Source organism: Xyrauchen texanus, chromosome 7 (genome assembly GCF_025860055.1).
Source record: "Xyrauchen texanus isolate HMW12.3.18 chromosome 7, RBS_HiC_50CHRs, whole genome shotgun sequence".
NCBI lineage: Eukaryota > Metazoa > Chordata > Actinopteri > Cypriniformes > Catostomidae > Xyrauchen > Xyrauchen texanus.
The window spans coordinates 15468852-15491617 of record NC_068282.1 but is presented as its reverse complement, the minus strand read 5'-3'; the positions used below and the strand labels follow the sequence as shown (position 1 = coordinate 15491617).

Here is a 22766-nt window from a genome sequence, read left to right as displayed (position 1 = left end):
GAGTAAATAAGGTAACTAATCAAAGCACTGCCATGTCAATGAAAGACCAAAACAAAGCAGAAAACGTTTAAAATGTGCATAAACGTGTCGCTGAGTCGTTGAAATGCAGAAAATGAGTTCAGTGTGTTTCCGCGAGCGGCGGCGACATTTAAGCATCATCACGGAACCTGATGTTTGTATATTGATGCTGATATCGTGGATGAACGACCGTTAAAGTCGTTGATAATCAACACATATTCTCCCAAACACACTCATTCAAACCCTCTTTAATCCACATTCGTTCTTCATTCCCTTGTCGTTAAAAGACTTACCCTCCGACAGCTCCAGGTCCAGCTCAGCGAGCTGCTCCCGGACCTCTTGGGGCAGAGCGGACACATCCACACCGCGCTCCGCCATTACGGCCCGAAGGAGGGGTAAAGAACGGTGCTGTGCGGTTAACCGACAACAAAAGAAACCCACTGCTCCTCACAGACAAAAACGAATGTTATTATACAGCAGACCAATCTCCATCATCTCCGCCATGCCGAGAGACAAATCCCGACCTATGGGAAGAGTCACATGATCAAAGCTCGGGATGAGGAGTCTGAGCTCGTGGTCTGAAACCGTGGCAGTTTTGCTCCCTCTGGCGTGGTGTGAATGAATCTTTATCTTCATGGAATATGTGTAACCAAAACACTGTTGCAAGACGCTTAAAAACGTGATATACGCAACTATTACTTGTTCCTGGATAATTTACGTCAACATAAGCCATTCATTCTAAAATAATATAATTAGAAAATGCTGTGTTAATCTCCCTCTGATTAAAGGAATATTCCGGGTTTAATACAAGCCAAGCTTAATCAACAGCATTTGTGGCATAATGTTGATTACCATAAAAAAATTATTTGGAGTAGTCCCTCATTTTCTTCTGTTAAAACTTGTGTATTATTTGAGCTGTAAAGATGTTTTAAGGGATAGTTCAGAATGAAATGATAGTCCCAAAACTGAAAATCCTCATCGTTTACTCACCCTCATAGAATCCTTTATTTTTTTGGTCACACATTATATACACAGTTTTTTTGCATATATACAGTGAAATGTATTAGTTTTCACATATCCCAGCTAAGCTGGGGTCAGAGTGCAGGGTCAGCCATGATACGGCGCCCCTGGAGCAGATAGGGTTAAGGGCCTTGCTCAAGGGCCCAACAGTGGCATCTTGTTGGTGCTGGGGCTTGAACCCCCGACCTTCTGGTCAGTAACCCTGAGCCTCAACCGCTGAGCCACCACTGCCCTTTTTTTTTTTTTTTTTCCCATGCCATCCCAGATGTGTATGACTTTCTTTCCTCTGCAGGATACAAACGAAGATTTTTAGGAGAATATTGAAGCTCTGTAGACCCTCACAAAGCAAGTGAATGGGTACCAAGATTTTGAAACCCCAAAATGCATATAAAAGCAGCATAGAAGTTGTCTTATAGATAAATCCATATCTTCAGAAGCAATATGATAAGTGTGGGTGAGAAACAGATCAATATTTAACCCTTGTGCATCCTTGTGGACATTTTTGGCTTTTTCAGTTTTGTTTTTTTGATAACTTTGTCTGTGTTAATGCTAACTGCATAAAATTTTCCACAGGTGTGAAATTTTTATTGGAACTTTAATATTTCACCCTATTTTCTTTAAAAAAAATATTTTTTGCACTAGTTACACAAAATACTCCCTCTTAGCGTCGTTTTGGACAAAAATGGCACATTGAAACCCATTAAAACTGCGATTTTTAATCCCAGTGCCATTTAACTATAAAATTATGCAATCTTGTTTAACATGATTTCATTATGTTGGCAAGGCTTCAAAATTTACATTTTAAATATTTTTTACCAGATCGTGCCATTTTTTCAGGTTTGGCATATCATCACTTTTGTTGTTGTTTTCTGCTGTTTTTTGGCTTATGCATATTATAGAGCCAATTAGATACATTATGAATATATAATTGTGTGAGTGTGTTGGTATGGATTTCAGAGTGTGGTTTGTATGTGTCTGAGGCTCTAATAATAAAAATAAAAAAAATTCTGTTTAGCATTTATTAAATTGAAAATAATTATAATTATTATATTTTTTATAAAAAACAACAGTGGCATTATGTAAACAAACCAGCGTTTAAAGTGTTAAAATTCTGAAAATAAATGAATGTTTGGTAATTATGATTAGAACTGATTCTGGTTAAAATATAAGTCAGTGAAAGTAGAAAAAAATATTATTCTATAATATTTTTATGACACTTTTTTGACATGGCCATTTTTGTCCATTATGGACCTAAGTGGTAGCTTTTTTTTAAATCTGATACTGTATAAGCATCAAAATGAATGTTGTTGTTAAAGTGTTAAAATTCTGAAAATAAATGAATGTTTGGTAACTATGATTAGAACTGATTCTGGTTAAAATATAAGTCAGTGAAAGTAGAAAAAAATATTATTCTATAATATTTTTATGACACTTTTTTGACATGGCCATTTTTGTCCATTATGAACCTAAGTGGTAGCTTTTTTTTAAATCTGATACTGCATAAAAAATATGAAAGCATCAAAATGAATGTTGTTGTTAATCATTGACATATCCGAGGCTCTAATAATCAAAGAAAAAAATTCTGCTCAGCATCTATTAAATTGAAAATAATTACTATTTTTAATTTTTTCCTAAAAAACAACAGTGGCATTATGTAAACAAACCAGCGTTTAAAGGGTTAAAATTCTAAAAATGAATGAATGTTTGGTCATTATGATTAGAGCTGATGCTGGTTAAAAATATTATGTCAGTGAAAGTGGAAAAAAATATAAATCTATAATATTTTTATGACAGTTTTTGGACATGGCCATTTTTGTCCATAATGAACCTATGTGTAACTTTTTTTAATTGATGCACAAGGGTTAAGTTTGTTTTTACTATAAATTCTCCTTCCTGCCCAGTAGGTGGCAATATGCACAATGAATGTGAATCACCAAAAACAAAAGAAGAAGAACGTGAACATGGAGACTGATAGGAAAAAGTACTTAAATATTTATCTGTTTCTCAACCAAACCCAGGGTTAGGGAGTAACGTAAAACATGTATTTAAATCTACAGTTTTCCACTACAGTTACAATTTAAATAATTGGTAATTAGAAAACAGTTACATTCAAAAAGTATTTTGATAACCAAAGAGTTTATTTTGCATTTTTTTGTAATTTGTTTAATTTAATATTTAGTTCTTTCAGATGGAAAACATTTATGCATATAAATGATGCAATCCAAAACTTATTTTAAACAGCGGTGAAACAAGTTCTTATGATGTGTTACATTCATACACGCAGACAGAGAAGTACGTTTGAACTAAGTTTGGAGCAGAAGAAATAGAAATAAGTCTTGTGTAAATTGTCATCTTTACGCTAAGCTGAAATGCTATTTCTAGCAAATTTATATGCACATGTTACCAGGTACAGTCATATTTTTTTTATCGTATTCTTGTTAATAATTTCTTTTGTTTTCCTGTAAAAATCCTTAAAACAAGATCAATTAGATTCATCTTGTTTTAGAAACAACACGAAGATATTTATGTTTTTCAGATAATGTATTTTTAACATGTGCATTTTGTCTTACTGTACTGGCAGAGTTTTTATAGTCAAACAAAAAAATCTACCAGTGCTGAAGAAGTAATCCAAAGTATTTAGAATATGTTACTGACCTTGAGTAACCTAACGGAATACATAAAAAATGGCATTTTACAGCATGTATTCTGTAACCTGTAGTGGAATACATTTCAAAAGTAACCCTCCCAACCCTGACCACACTTATCATATCAATTATGAAGATATGTATTTAACCACTGGAATTTTATGGATAAATTTTATGCTGGCTTTAAGTGCTTTTTTGCAAGCTTCAAAATGTTGGTACCCATTCACTTGCATTGTACTGACCTACAGAGCTGAAATATTCTTCAAAAAATCTTTGTTCAGCAGATGAAAGAAAGTTATACACATTTGGAATGGCATGAGGGTGAGTAAATGATGAGATGAAGTTTCATTTTTGGGTGAACAATCCCTTAAATCATCGTTTTCACTGGGTTCACAGAGTTACATCATTATTGCAACAAAGTTGTAAAATTGGATATAACTTCATACTGAAAAGGTTAGCAAACGATTTTATAATACAAATGTTAGCACGGATATTGTTTGTCTTGCGGCTATACCTTTGAAACAGTATTTTCACGTTTACAGATTGTCTCCCTTCACTTCCATTGTGCCTCACTGTAACCCAGATTTCTTTTTTTAAGAAATGGAGGGATATAGAAAAGTCTATATACATTTTTGTGGTAATCAACATCATGCCACAAATTCTGTCTATTGAGCTTAATAACATGTACGGAACCTAGAACGTTCCTTTTAAGTGTACGAGTGCTCAGGAACAGTGTTTGGGGTTGAGAATGAAAAATGGGACTAGGGGATAAGGGCTATGAAAGAGGTGCAGTGTCTCAAGGGTTGGATTAAAAGTATGAGTTTAGATTAGAGGTAGGGTTGAACTGAGGTCTTGTTAATAAGAATGCTCCTCCGGGAATAACCGATTTAGATTCAGAAGCATAACCTGATTATATAAATCGCATTGTGTCTCTAGACAAACCCACTGAAAGGTATTACACATCGTCTATAGCATGTTTATAATATATTGCCCACACTGACACAAAACACAATGCTTATGTGCTTCATCCAAGCTTTTCCATAAGCACAGCCCAGTTGTTTACACAAGAATGAGTACAATTGTACCACTTCTCTATACACAAAGGATAAAACACTTTCAAAATCAAATAATTTCTTTTAAAACTTGCACAAAAACAGCACAATCCATATCATTACATGTACAAAAGTCTAGAGATCCATTAACGTTTAATTATAACATTTCAATTAGTCAATATCATCATACAGGTAAGCAATGTTTGTATGCTGACACTCATTTCATATTTACAGCTCTAGTTTAAGGGCTTTACTGTCACATTACACAATCTGGGATAAGGGAGTTACAGTATACACATTGTGAAAGGCAGAACGTTCAACATCCAAACATGATAAATCCAGAGGCAATGACAGAAACTGATTTGACAGGCTGGATAATAAAACCTAGATAGTCGACACACCATTCAAACAAAACACATCATGAGAGGAATAAAGATGTTTAGACCAAAATCAAATATTGAAAGTTGGATTAAAAAAAAAAAAAAAAAGAACGAGTTTAAAGAGGTAAGGTTAAAAGGCAGGCTTAAACTAATACAGATTATATGATTTACAAGCATTTGATGGGTAGGGTTTATTCTGCAGTCAGGTTTACTCCGCTAATACACAAGACTATCTGTAAACCGTTTAATGGCTACAACTTAAGTTATGGTTTAGTTATGTGCAAGAGATTAAATTCACTCAGGTGTGCCAAGAGTCTTTCAGACCCAAAAAAGTAATAATAATAATTTTTCATTTGTATAATGCCTTACCCAATGTTGCTTAAAAGCATTTTCAAACACTTTGAAATGGGATGCCACATTCATTAGTTAACTACTAAACATTCACAAAATGCAAGCACAACAGTCATTACGCACGAGAGTGTTTGTGTGCGTTCCCTCCTATCAGACCAGAAACACTTAAACTTTGGGGTCTAACCTCTAACATAAAAGGATTTATGTATTTTGGTTAAACATAACTATACTTCAGCAGAGCATATCATAATCATACTGATCTAAAACACATCCACGTGGTTACGCAACCCGTTACATCCATATATAGATTGCAAAATGCAGATAAACTGAGAACGATATTGAATATAAAAATATATTTTTATCTCCAGTCTTAAGCTTTCTCGAGTCCATTCTGTGGTGCCAGGTTACGCAAAAGTGAGACAGGATCTTCAAATTAACAGCCACAGAAGAGGGGATTTAACCCCCCAAAAATCAAAACAAGCAAGCGCAACCCCCCCAATATTAATGCCATGAACAATACCATGTAGATATTCTTCATGCTGCATCATCCATCCCCCCCCAAATATCTATCTTCAAGCAAAATCTACACCATTGACATTGCAAAAAATTTAAGAAACAGTGAGCAAGTATGTGAGATAGCAAGAACAAGAGTGAGGTGTTAAAACTTTTCAGCATAGTGAAGTAATAGTTTTTTTTTTAATGTGGCCAGAATCGTGCAATTAATCATTATATTAGAAAAACAATTGAATAAGATGCCAAATGAAAAAAGATCTGCAAACAAGACAAAATATCAACTAAATGCATTAGTGAGAGTGTATATCCAAGTGTATATCTTATAGAGAAGACAGAAGAACAGACTTTCACTTCAGTGCTTCCAAGTCTGTGCAGTCTGAGAGTGGCATCCTATGACAGGCAAACGCTGTTTTGCTACTCAGCCTCAGCTGAGTCTGAGAGTGGCATCCTATGACAGGCAAATGCTGTTTTGCTACTCAGCCCCAGCCCTAACAGTATGTCTTGTTCCAATTAGCTGAAGGACATGCTCATCATCTGGATGTGGGCTGTGATTGGGAAGAAGCATCTCTTGCTGTGTTACTCCATTGACCTGTGCCCATTCCTGCTAAAACGGCAACAGCCTCTGCGGCACGTACACTCAGACCATTAACAGACACTGGCGCCGGTACAGAAACAGGCATAACCAACGCCGACACGGAATTCTCATCCACCCCTGCAGCTAAAAGGAAAGAAGGAGAAGAAAGATGAATAATATGCATAAAGGATTTAGGACATATAAAGAAAATGTGTGGTGTGGAAGAATGATGAACGGATGGCCTACCAAGGTATGCTTTTTTCTGCATTGTAGTTACAGGGCAGTCCTTATGGGCCAAAAGCAGCTCTTTCAGTCTTGTCACCTCAGTCCTCAATAGGGACACTTCACCCTGTCAAACATGCATACACAATGATGTCAGTAAAGCACTTTGAGATTTCCAATAGCCACATGATCATGTGTCAATGGAATGTTCCCGGTTTAATGGGATAGGAAGGACACCCATAAATGAAAGTGTTTTTAATTTTTTTTACTCACCCATGTTATTCTAAACCCATATGACTTCTTTTTCAGTACACAAAAGGCAGAAATTTGGACAAAATATTCTGCTCACTGATGTCATACAATGGCAGTGGATAGTGACCACACTAGTGTTGTGCGATCTTCTCCATTGTCAGATCGTCAGCCTGCGAGATCGCCAATACACGATATTATCGCGTGGGGGGAGGGGCAAAAATTTACTTATTTGCTCATTTATCGTTGTCCATCATTTTGCAAAAGATGGAGTTGGTGATAAAGAAAAATGTCACGTCACTTATTTGGCAATATTTCGGTTTTAAACCAGACTCAAAAGGCGAGTCCGTGGATATCACACAGGCAATATTCAAACTTTGCCCGAGAGTTGTGCCGGAGTCTCAAACCACAAATCTATCTGTACATTTGCGTGCCCACTGCCCTGCTGATGCTGCTAAGCTAGTGTAACTGATGTAATTTATCATTAATTTTTTTTACTTTTTTTTTCTTTTGTATTTGTATTATTTTCAAATATATTGTCTGTATTTGTTCAATCTCAGTTATGTCTTGTTATTAGAAGAATTTATTGAACTTCACGAAATTTTGTTCCCGTTATTGTTCATAAGTTAAAAGAAAATAATGTTATAGTAGCAAAACTTTTTTTTCGGGTGTTTGGTTGGGGAGGGAGCGTCATCGGTGGAACACCTCCAGGGTTTTCCTTGTGCGGCATGCGATAGCCTCAGTCTACCTATGTGCGAGGCTGATGAGCATTATGAACTGTTGCTTTTCTCTGTGAATCTCTGTGTGTATTTGGAAGAGAGAAAAACGCTGATGCCCTGTTGATCCACCGATGATCTTTCATTGTTACAGATTAACACAGGAGCTCTAGATCTCATCAAGTGGTTGTGCGGTCTTTGTGTGTGAGGATGTCCGATCCAGACATGCTACACTAGCACCAAGAGAAGCTGTGGTCAGAGAGATCGAGGTCAGCCATCTATAATCAGAGCTTTTGCAAAAAGCACTAAGTCCAAACGAAAAAGTGAATGTAGGCAGTGCACTACAGTTGAGAAGGCAAGTTTTAGAGAACTACTCCAAACCTTTGACAAACAGTACGATCTGGAGGGCGAAGTACTTCACCAACACTGCTATAGATTGTTACTACTCACTAAAGATTTGAAAGCGGCTGACATTGTTGCTTGATCACGGCCATATGGTCAAGCATAAACATGACCACCTACATGTCTGTGACAGTCCATTATATTTCGGAGGATTGGAAAATGGAGGCAAAATGTCTCAAAACGACATTCATCACGGAGAACCACACTGCAGAGGTATGTATGGTTATATCATTTTTAATAATATAATAACAGCAATTTGTTATTGCATTGTTATTAGTACCATTTTATGTTAATGTGCTATGCAAAGAAAACGAAATGATGATAAATGACAATGCTGTTTTCGCAATGGCTCTTTTTATAACAAGCACTCTTGACATACTTTGTGAATATAGGTCTATCACCTTTCAATTTAATTTTGATGTGGGATGTAGTTTTGTAGTCTGTTTTTAAAACCGTTTCAATATTTAATTTTTATAATCCTCAGACGCGTGTCAGTTATATGTGGTGATGTCGATGTGAAAATATATCAGGGCAAATTAATTGCAATATTAATTTGATAATAATAATAATAATAATAGCCTAATAATAATAATACATTAATGGGAAAACGAGCCAAATATCGTCTTGATATAGTCAAAGGCATCAGCCATTGGCAATATCTCTGACTACCATCGATCCCTGATATCATCGTCTATCGGCACAACCCTAGACCACACCTCACAAGATGATGCATTCAAGTGAGAACTTGCTTTGTTTATTTCTTCATCCGGACAAAAAAAGATATAAACAACAAATAACACTGATGCACACAAACCAGAGAACAGAACTTACAAAACATGTCTGAAGAGTTTGAAGTCGAAGAGATGTATTTTTATGACCAGCCTAATTTGTATAAACTGCAGTATTCGGGAATCGAACGGAGAAGGTTGAGGCAGCCACAGACGTACCGTGTACTTATCAGACATGACCCGACACACGTTAAAATGCAACTTTTACATGTTAATCAGAGTTTTTGTCCTAACCAGCAGCGACAAGTGACAGTACAGTCGATCACTTGGTTTCTATTTGCGGTGTCGCGCCGGATAGCCCCGTCTATTGTGAACTGTCACTGGTCCAAAATCTTTGTCACAACAGTACATTTAAGCCAGCGCCTCACTAGCCAGTTAAAAACAACTTAATTTTGTAAACAACTTAAGAGTGTGTTACACCTACCAAGGTCTCGCTCTCTTCACTTGGAAGTTGTCACAGTCATACACAAACTGGTCGAAGCAAAACAACGCAAATTCTCTCTTAAGTGCCCAATCTTGCAAAAAAGGGGCTGTGTAAATTGCTGCTCTTGTGCACTCTCACAAACGTGCACAGAAGTGATGATTTTAACAAAATAATTGATTATATTTCAGTTTATTTCTCACCAAGGCATCGCCTTATCGTATGCCTTCAGAGCAAGGCATGACTTGCATAAAATAATTTGTTAGACTTCTGAATTATACTTTTGCATCCTTTTAATGCTTGAGGAGGTGGTCACCATCCACTGCCACTGTATGACATCAGGGATTTTTTTTCCTAAATTTCTCCCTCTGTGTACCAAAAAAGAAAGTCATATGGGTTTAGAATAAGTAAAATAATAACTGAATTGTCATTTTTGGGTGAATTATCCCTTTAATACAACTAAAGCTCTATCGACAGCATCTGTGACATGCTGTTGACTACCACAGAAAATTATTTTTCATCCCAAAGTTTGGAAAAACAAATGCTTTAACAGCACTGTACTAACAATGGAAGTCTAAAGGTGCGGTCACATTCATTATTTCATGAGGAAATTATGTGGGTGAAGGCGGTGTGGGTGGATGTTGAGCATGTGTGAAACCTAATTGCCAAGCAGCCACTCTTCTATGCAGCACTTTTTACCAATTATATCCTTTCTATTGTGAATATTCAGTATAGCAGTGTACGAAGCACCACCCACAGAAATTGTTACAGTCTGCCAAACCTTAAAATACACCATTATCACACTGTTTCGAAAGTATAGGCACAAGACATTACACATGCTGTTTAACTAAACTGTGCCGACAAGAATCACATCAGAATAACCAGAAGTTCATCCATAAAGAAAAGTAGTCCCAACCTTAAAAGGATGATTTACATATCTTTACATCTCAAAGAATTAATATTTAATTTTTTGAAAAATTAATATTTTACAAGCCATCAAAATTATTTTAGTGGTAAACGATAGAAGACCACAGATGCTGTTAATAAAGCAAGTTGTATTCAACCCAGAACATTCCTTATATATCAAAATTGCTATATGTATATATTAAATGAAATTTCAAGAACATTATTGAGAAGACAGCGAAATGATTCTTCTTAAGTCTATTTGTTACTTGTTAATTTCTGTGTTACTCACAGTGAGGTTGACGTTAGAAGTGGATAACTCTTCAGCGCGTTTCTCTAGGGCACTGACCCACACTTTCCGTTTCTGTCGACAACGTGAGGCAGCTGCTCTGTTTCTTTCAAGAAAGCGGCGCCTGCGCTCATCTGGCTCTATATCTGCTCCCCGACGTCTGCGTCCACCTTTTGATGGAGCAGGGGATACCTGTAGGACATGAAATGAGCTGTCAGATCCATTGTTTTTCACCAACATGATTTTCTGAACACTTAAAGGGATCATTCTGCAGGTACCAACCCTGTAGAACTTGCTTTTGAAAAGTGACCATGGCTGTCGCTGGACCCTATCCACTTTAATTGTATGGAAAGGGCAGTTAGGACATTCTGCTAAATATCTTCTTTTGTGTTCCACGAAATATAGAAAGTCTTAATGGGTTTGGAAAAACATTTTTATTTGTTATACACGGTACAAAATGCCCAATTTAAACCCATTAATTTCTCTATTTATTAACACACGTGACGGTGTCTCATTGTGATCTGTTTTTTGTATTGGTGATGGTCCACTAGTACTCTGATGAGAAAGTGCTGCCTTTAGCCTCTAGAGGGAGACAGATCCCATATACAAACACAAATAAACCACCGTGTGTACTTTTGAGATGTTACATCTGTTTTTTTTGTTATATAATAAGCCCATTGTAAAGCACGCATACCTATTTTAGCACTGCATGTGGGTGTGCATGTGTGCATTCTCACCGTCTTGGCCTCAGAGTGTGTACTGTATCCAGACGGAGAGGAGGAGCCACTGCTGCTTCCACAAATAGGAGGGCCTGGAATCCCTGGGATATTGGGCACTGTGTTTGACGATCTGGCAAGCTATATATAAACACACACATAGCAACACCAGATTAACAGAGAAACAGGAACACAAAACAAATGAGTACTTGTTTTGACAAGTGAGGGTCTCATAATTTTCATATGACTGAAAACACAGTTAAAGCTTTCAAATGGTTAATTATCAATAACAAATTAAATTAATTTTTATTCAAAAATTAGGGAACAAGTGCAATGGAGAATTTATCCGATTTTGATACCATTTATAAATGTATTAAGAACAATTGAACAAATATAACTCAATTTTAAACTCATAGAAAGAATGAATAAGACACACAATTTTTTTTTATCTATTTCGATCTATTATTTAAACTAGAATTTTTTTTTTCTTGCCATGTTAGACTGTGGATCATGCACAAGCTGAGGAAATACATTGGAGGCACTGCATTAATGATAATGATGATGAAGATAGCCTTTGATCTTCCAATTGAATACAGTCTTAAGTAAATGGTGCCAATTAGTCTACATGCTAACTGCTGTTCTAACTTTGTAAGCATGTAATTTTGATTCTGTTCACTCCATCTCCCTCCGAATAGTCTTAGTTTATTCCACTATACGTATATAACTTCCTGAGAATGAGAGCAATCATTTGATATATGATTTGTCTATTTAAGTGCTATTTTAAAGACTTTTATAATCATATTAATATAAATAACCTACCACATGACCTCTAGGTGTCTCTGATTTGCACTGCAAATATTTTCAGGCCTTATTTTGTTATTTTATGTAACAAATGCAGAAGTGATGGTTATCTATGAAACTTTCAGATTTCTTAATTGAAGCTTTCAAACGATACCTCGTATGCCTGACTTATGTATTTGGAAACTTGAACATTTTAAGCATAAACTTTTGTCCCAATGGCGGGCCCGCAGAGTTGAAGATGTTAAGGAAGCAGTTCCCCGTTTTCCTTTTTTTCTTATATGTAATAATAGCTAGAATACTCATTACATTATTAAAATTGCTTCTCTTTTGACTTTATTAACATATGGGACCTTAAGGTAATTAAAGATAATCTGATTACATTCATTTCTTATTGCAGTAACTGGACACTGTTATTGATTACATTTTTTGCAAAGTAATCAGTAATTGTAACAGATTACATTTAAAAAGTAACCCTCCAAACCCTGGAGAAATCCTTACTGATATGACCGAAGTCTGCCCTGGACTGGGCAGTAGTGAAACAGCCTGACCATTTGGTAGCTGCATCAGCATAGGAAAAGAACCAGACGGTGAGCTGAAAACAGAGAGAAAGAGGTACTATTTTAGGACATTTTTCCTCAAAGAGCGTGAGGAAGGAGAGGTGTGAACAACACTGAAATGACTCGTGTAATTAAAAAGGTTTAAACTCAGTGTATCTACGCCAATGAAGTGGATCAACAAATATGTATCAGATGGTCAAACCAGTGATTTAATTTGGGAGTACAACTCTATAAGAAGCCCCATAAGTAGCAAAGACCAAACTACAATAAAGGATTACTGCCAGAGTGAGTTATGCAGATGTGACAGACATATCAATAAACAATTACTTAAAATAAATAGACATGATACTTCTTTCTCCATCTCAAAGTTGCTGACTTCTGCACTGGTGTCTTTGTACCTTAGTCTGTTTGAGGGAGGGGTCCTTGTGATAACAGAGGTGGGTGAGGGCTGAGTCGGGTTCATAGAGTCGAATCCTTGGTGAAGTGGTAGTGAGCCTGGTCGCACTATGGTCGGTGTTGGGGTGGAACTTGCTGCAGTCCTTGGTGGAAAATCCTGTGTGGATACACAACATTATTTTATGCTTCAGTAAAGCAAAACGGATTAGAATGGGTATTTCACCTGTACTGAGTAATCTAAAATCAAAATATCTGTCTCCAAATTAAGACACTAAATCTCACCTTCATCTTCCTCATGGCAACAGGGTCCTTTGCCATAGCAACTGTATCTTTGCTGTTTGTCATGCTGTCTATCTCAATAGGCCCTTCCCTCTCTTTGACCTCAGTAGGCGTCTGCAGCGCTGGAAGCTTGAGACAAAAATATCTTTCAAGTCACTTACGGACAACACATTTCCCTCAATCAACTAGAAATGTATATTTAGAAATGGAATATATAAACTAAAATTGAATTTGTCAAGTCAACGTTTATGATACTTGCTTTCCTCATTTTACATTCCTCATTCTTACCTTGCCCTTAATTCTCCTCTCCTCTACCTCTTGTGTTCTGCGAAGATCTTGTTCAAAGGAGCCAGCCAGCTCACTAAACAAACCCACCTCCTCACAATTCTTAAGAAAACGGGTGGGAGTGGGTGTCTGATCTGCATGCACAAAAACATACACAAAATCAGTATCAAATAACACTAAATGTTGAGTCTTCAGGTCAGTGTTTGGGAGAAGTTAACAAAGTAACTGCACAACTAAATTAACTAAATTTTTCAGTAGGGTGACAATAGTTCAGCTATTTTCACAATAACGTATCGTAGGTTTTCCAGTAATAAGCAACATTTTGCAACAAGTAGCATTGTGGCATCACCAAAGGTACATTTGTCAAAATGTTTTGCGAACACACAGCAATGGAGCTGCTGGAGTAAGCACGCTCACCTAAACTTTAGGTGCGTCTTAAATCGCACACTTCTGCACCATTTAGTAGTAGGAGTAGTATGTGTACACTGAAAATTCTACGAAGTGTACTAGGAGTACCTGGTTTATCTACTTGTTCAACTGAAAAAAACAGTGTGGAATGCTGGACACTTTTGCACTCATCGCTTGTGGCTTGCCATACCATGCGGAAAGGGCTTCACCTTAAATGATGCTGGACTGACAAAACAATGGACCCTTTTAACAGATCTAGGTTTGGAATACAGATGTAAACATTACCATGGTCAACTTGTATAGCGGTGAATAGGAGACCACAGCAAATATCATTTTTGCTCACCCATTTGCTCCAAAAGCAAAAGAAAAAAATTCTCTACACTTTCACAACTTTCAAAATGTCAAAAAAATGGAGAGCGGTGGATTACAGGAGTCAGAAGAGAGAAAGAGGCCACATTTTCTGTCACTCCCTTAGTAGCTGTATTAGAAAAGTCATAGCAGCTGTGGTAATTGTTTTATTTATTTATTTTTTTACTTATCCCAGAGTAATATAATAATACAAAGCACAATGATATACATTTACAATAATTAATTATGCCCGGATTAGGCAAAACTGAATGGAATCAGACAGTTTTGCCTAATCCGGGCAGTAGCATCGCAATTTCAGCTCTGTTCTCAGAAGTCCTTGGAAGGCGCTATGCATAAAACCTAGTTGTCATGGCAACCGAATAAACAAAACCTCGCCTGGTCAATATTTACTCATCATCAGAATAAGGTAAATGCCCTGGCTATTGTAATCTATTGTGCTGTAGGTGTTTTGGGTTTAGTTTTAAAACTGAATGACATCAACATTGAACATTGTTATATATGTTTTTTATTAATTTGAAGATGAATTCCATGTAGGGATACATGCAGTAGTCCCAACAAGCATTTTCTTATTTTAAATGAAACTGTGTTTTTTTTAGTTGGTAGATCTTATTGAGTTGGTCATTTAAAAGTAGATCATCACACAAAAAAGTGTGGGCACCCCTGATGTACACAAGTGCAACAGTAGGTGAAAGTCTTGTGTGCAGTTCCGAGCAACATAGCAGTCATGACAGTGACCAGACATATACCAATTTCAATAAACAACATACTTATACAACAATAATTATATACAATGTACAGTAAACAATACACACAATATAGAATACCCAGAATACAATATAGAATGAATTATATATATATATATATATATATATATATATATATATATATATATATATATATATATATATATATATATATATATATATATATAGGCAGTAGTGGCTCAGTGGTTGAGGCTCAGGGTTACTGACCAGAAGGTCGGGGTTCAAGCCCCAGCACCACCAAGATGCCACTGTTGGGCCCTTGAGCAAGGCCCTTAACCCTATCTGCTCCAGGAGCCGTATCATGGCTGACCCTGCACTCTGACCCCAGCTTAGCTGGGATATGTGAAAACTAATACATTTCACTGTATATATGCAAAAAAACTGTGTATATAATGTGTGACCAAAATAAAGGATTCTATTCTATTCTATACAGTAGTTGTATTGAGGAGAATATATTTGACAGTCCAGTGTGAGATAATAGATTAATAAAGTGCAGTGCTGATTATGGATCATGAGAGATCAATGTTCTAAAGTCTTATTGCTTGGGGAAGAAGCTGTCATGTAGTCGGCTGGTGCGGGTCCTGATGCTGCGGCCTGATGGTATCAGTGAGAGCAGCCCATGACTCGGGTGGCTGGAGTCTCTGATGATCCTCCAAGCTTATTTCACACACCATCTATTATATGTCCTGGAGGGAGGGAAGCTCACCTCCGATGAGGTGTCTGGCAGTTCGCACCACCCTTTGCAGGGCTTTGCAGTTGTGGGCGGTGCCATTGCCGTACCAGGCGGTGCTGCAGCCAGTCAGGATGCTCTCTACAGTGCTGGTGTAGAACCGTGTGAGGATGTGGTGGTTTATTCCAAACTTCCTCAGCCGTCTCAGGAAGAAGAGGCACTAGTGAGCCTTCTTCACAACGGCCTCAGTGTGGACGGATCATGTGCGTTCCTCAGTGATGTGGACACCGAGGAACTTGAAACTGTTGACTCTCTCCACCGGTACTCCATTAATGGTGAGGGGGCTGTGTTCTCTGTCTTTCTTCCTGAAGTCCATCACAAGCTCCTTGGTTTTACTGATGCTGAGGGAGAGGTTGTGCTCCTGACACCAGCGTGTCAGAGTGTGCACCTCCTCTCTGTAGGCTGTTTCATCATTGTCAGTGATCAGACCTACCTCCGTCGTATCGTCAGCAAACTTAATGATGGCATTGGAGCTATGTGTTGCCACACAGTCATGTGTCATGTAGGGAATACAGGAGTGGGCTGAGAACACAGCCCTGCGGGGCTCCAGTGTTGAGGGTCAGTGATGAGATGTTGCTGCCCATTCTAACCACCTGGCGTCTGCCTGACAGGAAGTCCAGGATCCAGCTGCACAGCGAGCCGTTTAAGCCCAGAGTTTCTCATCAAGCTTGGAGGGCACTATGGTGTTGAATGCTGAGCTGTAGTCTACAAACAGCATTCTCACATATGTGTTCCTTTTTTCCAGGTGGGAGAGAGCAGTGTGTACTGTAGATGCAATGGCATCATCAGTGGAGCAGTTGTTGCGGTAGGCAAACTGCAATGGGTCCAGAGAGGTGGGCAGCACAGAGCAGATGTGATCTCTGATTAGCCTCTCAAAGCATTTGCTGATGATGGGGGTCAGAGTAACAGGACGCCAGTCATTTAGGCAAGTGATTTTGGCTTGCTTCGGTACAGGCACAACGGTTGATGTTTTGAAGCATATGAGGACTACAGACAGGGAGAGGGACAGGTTGAAAATGTCCGTAAAAACACCAGCCAGTTGGTTCGCGCAATCTCTGATGACGTGGCCCAGAATGCCGTCTGGACCCTCGGCTTTATGGACGGTCACCCATCGGAAGGATCAGGTTACATCCACAACAGAGATGGAGAGTGAACCAACCTCTGTAGATGATATACAATATACATAGTGCATATTGTATATTGTAAGTGCATAGTGTACAGTGCAACATTTGGGATACAGCTTTTGTCATTATAGAAGCTAAATATTTAGTGCATTGCAGCTGTTTATCACTATACATTCCAATTTAGGCATTTTCTAGTTTATTAGTGTATATCAAAGCATAAATTTGTTCAATTTACTTGTCACCCTATTTGTTTAAACCTTACTAAAATGAATCAAGGTTTTAATATAGAATTATTATACCAACCATTACTGTATATTAACAATGTTTTTGTTAAAATCAAGGTTTTACTATAGTAATATTGCAGTAATCATGTTTTTGTTTTGCAGAAAAGCTTTTTAAACAATTAACCATAGTTTTACTACAGTAATACTGTAGTATCAATACAGCAACCATAATTTTAGTATAGTAATATTGTTGTAACATGGTTAATTTGTGACTTTACTACAAATACCATGGTTAAACTATGGTCAATGTAATAAAACCTTAGTGTGATGAGAAGGGCGTGGCCGGCTGCCGAGAGCCGGAGGAACTGCTACCATCCACCAAAAAAGGGGAGGAGCGGTTCAGTCCGCCGGGGGAGGAGCGAGCTGGCATCCGCCAGAGGGCGGAGGAGCAGTTGAGGACTGGGCAACAGCATATCCAGGAGCCGACGAGCAAGTTCTTCTCTCGCTCTCTCGCTCTCTCGCTCTGTGTGTCTCCGATCACCCTTTCCCTTTCCCCACGCCTCTCCTCCTCTCTCCCCCAGGTTCAAAGGAGGCAGGGTGGACCACTGGCTGACAGAACAGCTGGAAGGGCAGTGTCTCTTGCACTTCATGTTGGTTGGGGATGGGATTAGATAGACCGGTGGCACCCCGTCCTGAATTGGGCAGGGGAGCAGTGTGACAAGGAGGATAATGGAGCATGGCTGGCACTGAATCAGCTGATAAGAGGGAGAGCGAGTTAGGGGGCAGCCGGAGGCACCGGTTCGAGAGAGAAAGAGAAGCACGCGGCAACGCTTCATGTTTAATTATGTTGGTTTTAAGTTGAGTTTGACATTAAAACTTTTAGATTGTTCAGCCCGTTCCCACCTCCTCCTTGCCCAACCTTTACTTGTTACACATGGTTAATTTTCATAAGAGAATCCCAAACTAATAAAATAAATATTATGTGGTTGTTAAATGTACAATCAGTTCTGAATGCAGAATAAAATAATATCTTCTGATTGTTATACAGCTGAAGTCAGAAGTTTACATACACTTAGGTTGAAGTCGTTAAAACTAATTTTTTAACCACTCCACAGATTTAATATTTGCAAACTATAGCTTTGGCAAGTCGTTTAGGACATCTACTTTGTGCATGACAAAAGTAATTTTTCCAACAATTGTTTACAGACAGATTGCTTCACTTTTAATTGACTATATCACAATTCCAGTTGGTCAGATGTTTACATACACTAAGTTAACTGTGCCATTAAGCAGCTTGGAAAATTCCAGAAAATGATGTCAAGCCTTTAGGTAATTAGCCAATTAGCTTCTGATAGGTTAACTGGAGTCAATTGGAGGAGTACCTGTGGATATATTTTAAGGCCTACCTTCAAACTCAAGTCTGGTTCATCCTTGAGTGCAATTTCCAAATGCCTGAAGGTACCATGTTCATCTGTACAAACAATAGTACGCAAGTATAAATACTATAGGACCACGCAGCCATCACACCACACAGGAAGGAGTAGCTTTTGTGCAAAAAGTGCAAATCAATCCCAGAACAACAGCAATGCCCATGTGAAGATGCTAGAGGAAACAGATAGACAAGAATCTATATCCACAGTAATACGAGTCCTATATCGACATAACCTGAAAGGCTGCTCAGCAAGGAAAAAGCCACTGCACCAAAACCACCATTAAAAAGCCAGACTACAGTTTGCAAGTGCACATGGAGACAAAGATCTTACATTTTGGAGAAATGTCCTCTGGTCAGATGAAACACAAATGTACCCTTTTGGCCATAATGACCATCGTTATGTTTGGTGGAAAAAGGGTGAGGCTTGCAAGCCGAGGAATACCATCCCAGCCGTGAAGCATGGGGGTGGCAGCATCATGTTGTGGGGGTGCTTTGCTGGTGCACTTCATAAAATAGATGGCATCATGAGGAAGGAAAATAATGTGGATATATTGAAGCAACAACTCAAAACATCAGCCATTAAGTTAAAGCTCGGTCAAAAAGGGGTCATACAAATGTATAATGACCCCAAGCATTTGGCAAAATGGCTCAAGGACAACAAAATAAAGGTACTGGAGTGGCCATCACAAAGCTCAGACCTCAATCTGATAGAAAAAGTGTGGGTAGAACTGAAAAAGCATGTGCAAGCAATGATGCCTACAAACCTGACTCAGTTACACCAATTCTGTCTGGAGGAATGGGCCAAAATTCCAGAAACCTATTGTGAGAAGCTTGTGGAAGGCTAACCAAAAGGTTTGACCAAAGTTAAACAATTTAAAGGCAATACTCTCAAATACTAACCAATTGTATGTAAACTTCAGAGCCACTAGGAATGTGATGAAATAAATAAAACTGAAATAACTATTATTCTGACATTTCACATTCTTAAAATAGTGATCCTAAATGACCTAAGACAGGGAATGTTTTCTATGATTAAATGTCAGGAATTGTGAAAAGATGAGTTTAAATGTATTTGGCTAAGGTAAACGTTTGACTTCAACTGTACATCAAATAATTAAAGCTGTCAAAATTAAGGCGTTAATCTGTGTGATTAATTTCAAATGTTTAATGTGTACATTTTTCTTTAATGCTATTTCCCAGTTTGGCATTAGCTTTTGATACCGCTCCGTGTGAATTCTGAACACTGGTTGGAATAGGGCGGAACCTTAGCAATGTGTCTGGGGACATTATTGCACTGATGGACACAACAAACAAACACACAATCTGTCTCTCAAATGACACTATACACTATGCACTCAGCCTTGTAGCATATACATTTTCAAAGTGTAGTATGGTCCCAAATGGAACACAAAGTTTTTTTTACTACATAGCAGCATTCGTCGTTTAACAGCTGATGGAAGTGACGTTTCAAATGCATGTGATGTGTTGCCACTCAGTTTAAAACTTATATCTAAAATAACTTACATATTCACACAGCGTGGGTGATGGTAAAACATTCAACTCAACATTTGTTAGGTGATGTCTTCACTGAAGTTTCACTAGATGCCACATTCTACATTGTTAACAACTTTTTTCAGACAAAAGGAAAACAAGACATCTGCATCTCTTTTCATGTGGAATTCAAAGCGGCACTAGATGATTAGGTTGATGCTATCATGAATGCGGCCTCACGATTGCTAAAGCAAAGTGGATAGCCACAGTCTGCCAGATGATTAATATTGTGGAGGATGAGAGTTTATGAGATTTAATTTGCATTGCAAAACTATGGGGAGACTAGTTCTTTCACATAGTCAACCTCCCACTTAGACTTTGGGAAATGTTTAATGCTATTTAAGTGCATTTCTACTTTTATACCCTGGAAGGCTTTTTTTTTTTTATGTTAATTAAGCATTATTGTTACATATTGTTTGGTTTTCTAACCTAAGGAGGAAATAAATGCATTTTGACAGGAAATGAAGTCAAATTTCAGCACTTTCAAAATTTGCAATTAATCGTGATTAACTATAAAAAATTTGGATTAATCATGAATAAGATTTTAATCGACTGACAGCACTACTAATAATATTTTCTTCTTTAAATATTGTCAGTGTATATACTTTTTGTTAGTAGCTTGTAGTGTAGCTAACGACTTTTTTAAAAAGAGTAGCTGTAGTTTAACTAATTTAAGTAATGAGTAGCTTGTAGCTTGAGTTACAAGTAGTTTGTGACTTGGGGGAAGCTACAGTTTTAAAGTAGCTTCCACAACAATGCTATAGGTCCAATGACAGGATGTTAACAATTATCATACATAACTAAAGAGAATTTCAATAATGTTTGTTACCTTTGTAATCAATACCATTTGGGAACAAAAACATATTTAGCAGAAGCAATTTGAACAAACAGAACCACATATATGCATACCTGCTATGATAACGGTGTCTGTTCTGACTTGTCCGAACTTCAGTGTCATCTCATGTTTATGTTTATGCACTGCCAAATGGTCCTCATTGGTGAACCTCTGATGTGAGAGAGACATTGACAGAGACACATGCATAAGACCACTGCTCATTCTTCAGTCAATTTGAGTGTAATTTTGCTTCCTGGTCTCTATTCAAATCAGATGGAAGAACAAGACAGAGATGCAGTGGGTGACATCAGGCCATCAGTTTTTTAGATGATGGCTTATGTTATCCAGTTATGCAGTGCTATGGGAGCTTCTTACAGTTGATCAGTAAAGGCTGGGACTAAACAGCTGGTATGATTTCAGAATAAAAGTTTAGGGCCAAAAATCTATCTCTGCCCCCGAGAATATGTAATGGATCAGGGGTGTATCCAACGTAGACATTTAGGGGGACATCATGTTATAATCTTGTTTGGTACTGAAGGATCTGGGCTGCACAGGAGTTATATACTGTATATCATACACAGGCAGAGGGGATGGGCAAGAATACAAATATAAGGGGGAATTGGGAAGGAGAATCAGCAGAATAGGGTGACACAATAATAATAAAAAAAGAGCTCTCTTACCTGTCCACAGCCTGGAGCGGTGCAGACGAAAGGTCGATCGTCTCCCATTTTAGATCAACTACTTCCTGTGACACTTCTAAAGACCATCCAGAGAAAATAGTTATTATTTGTCTTATGAGGCCCAAGACTGAAGACTAATTTCTATTATTAGTAGTAGTAGTTTCATCTCAATTCATCATCTGATCATAAATCCACCAATGTCAATTCTTCCCAAATTTGCCATTTGAATCGTTGTAGCTATAGTCTTAAGGCAGATGACAGGAATGCCACTCTACGAGCCTTCAGTTCTCAGCATAGAGAGGCCTGCTGTGTTCAACTGATTGCATAATCTGCATGATGACTACATGATAAGACGCCTTCCATTTGACTATTGTCTGATATCACCTCTTTCCGCTGAATTAAACCTGCACGTACACCCAATAGCATTTCACACTACATAGAGCTAGCTAGCACGCGTTTCCTCTCTATTAGTCATTCCAGAAAGATCTCTACAACAGAATTCGTTGCCACTGTCATGTAATAAAGCAATAACAGTAATTTTAAAAAGACAATAACAATCCACAGGGTCTCTTAAATCCTGGCGCACCGTGCGTCTTGTTTATATGATTTTGATGCAAGCTAACTGGCTAATGCTATCCACACATGAGCCAACTGGCTGTAAGACCACATTCTACACTACAAGCGAGCGACGCGACAAAACAAGAACGCGCCCTCAATCAACGAAGCTATCCGGAACGTGAACGCGCGAGAATGTCGCTGATTTTGATGGCAGGGTTCTAATTGTGTCACGTCGCGTGCAGCGTAAACAGTGCGATTAGATTTTAAATGACTAAATTGTATTGCATCAGATAACCCAAATGTGTTACATGTCACCTGTTTCTCATCCAAAGGCTTCAGTGTTTACAAACTTACCCTGCTCCTCCCTCTATCCATCGAGCTCACAAAACGTAAATCTCGCGATATGTTGAGGTAATACTTAAACCGGATTTAAATCGTTACGTAACAGATTTGAAGTGGTGATGACAAATCCGGCCAGTACGTATCTCTGCCCATTGCACAAAAAACGTCATAT

The 22766-nt window shown here is 38.0% G+C and overlaps 2 protein-coding genes across 4 annotated transcripts in view; both read right to left on the bottom strand.

Moving 5' to 3' along the window:
• The window catches only part of LOC127646498 (disco-interacting protein 2 homolog B-A-like), an 82487-nt gene extending 81965 nt beyond the window's left edge, over positions 1 to 522 (bottom strand). For both annotated transcript variants that reach the window (XM_052130204.1, XM_052130205.1), the window contains exon 1: positions 312 to 522. In XM_052130204.1, the coding sequence (XP_051986164.1) occupies positions 312 to 396 (85 nt within the window). In that variant the 5' untranslated portion in view covers positions 397 to 522. The remainder of the gene's footprint in view (positions 1 to 311) is intronic.
• Positions 523 to 4652: 4130 nt separating this feature from the next.
• LOC127646508 (cyclic AMP-dependent transcription factor ATF-7-like) lies at positions 4653 to 22629 on the bottom strand. Of its 2 annotated transcripts, none has more exons than XM_052130218.1 (11): positions 22607 to 22629; positions 21695 to 21770; positions 21089 to 21185; positions 13581 to 13711; positions 13296 to 13421; positions 13016 to 13170; positions 12559 to 12652; positions 11281 to 11400; positions 10547 to 10735; positions 6800 to 6902; positions 4653 to 6697 (listed from the first exon to the last, which is right to left on the bottom strand). In XM_052130218.1, exons 2-11 carry the CDS (start codon positions 21740 to 21742, stop codon positions 6510 to 6512), a joined length of 1251 nt encoding a protein of 416 aa, XP_051986178.1. In that variant the 5' UTR covers positions 21743 to 21770; positions 22607 to 22629; the 3' UTR covers positions 4653 to 6509. The 2 variants fall into 2 exon arrangements, with proteins under 2 accessions (XP_051986178.1, XP_051986179.1); XM_052130219.1 differs by lacking the exon at positions 22607 to 22629 and adding an exon at positions 22568 to 22584.
• Between the last annotated feature and the right edge of the window lie 137 nt (positions 22630 to 22766).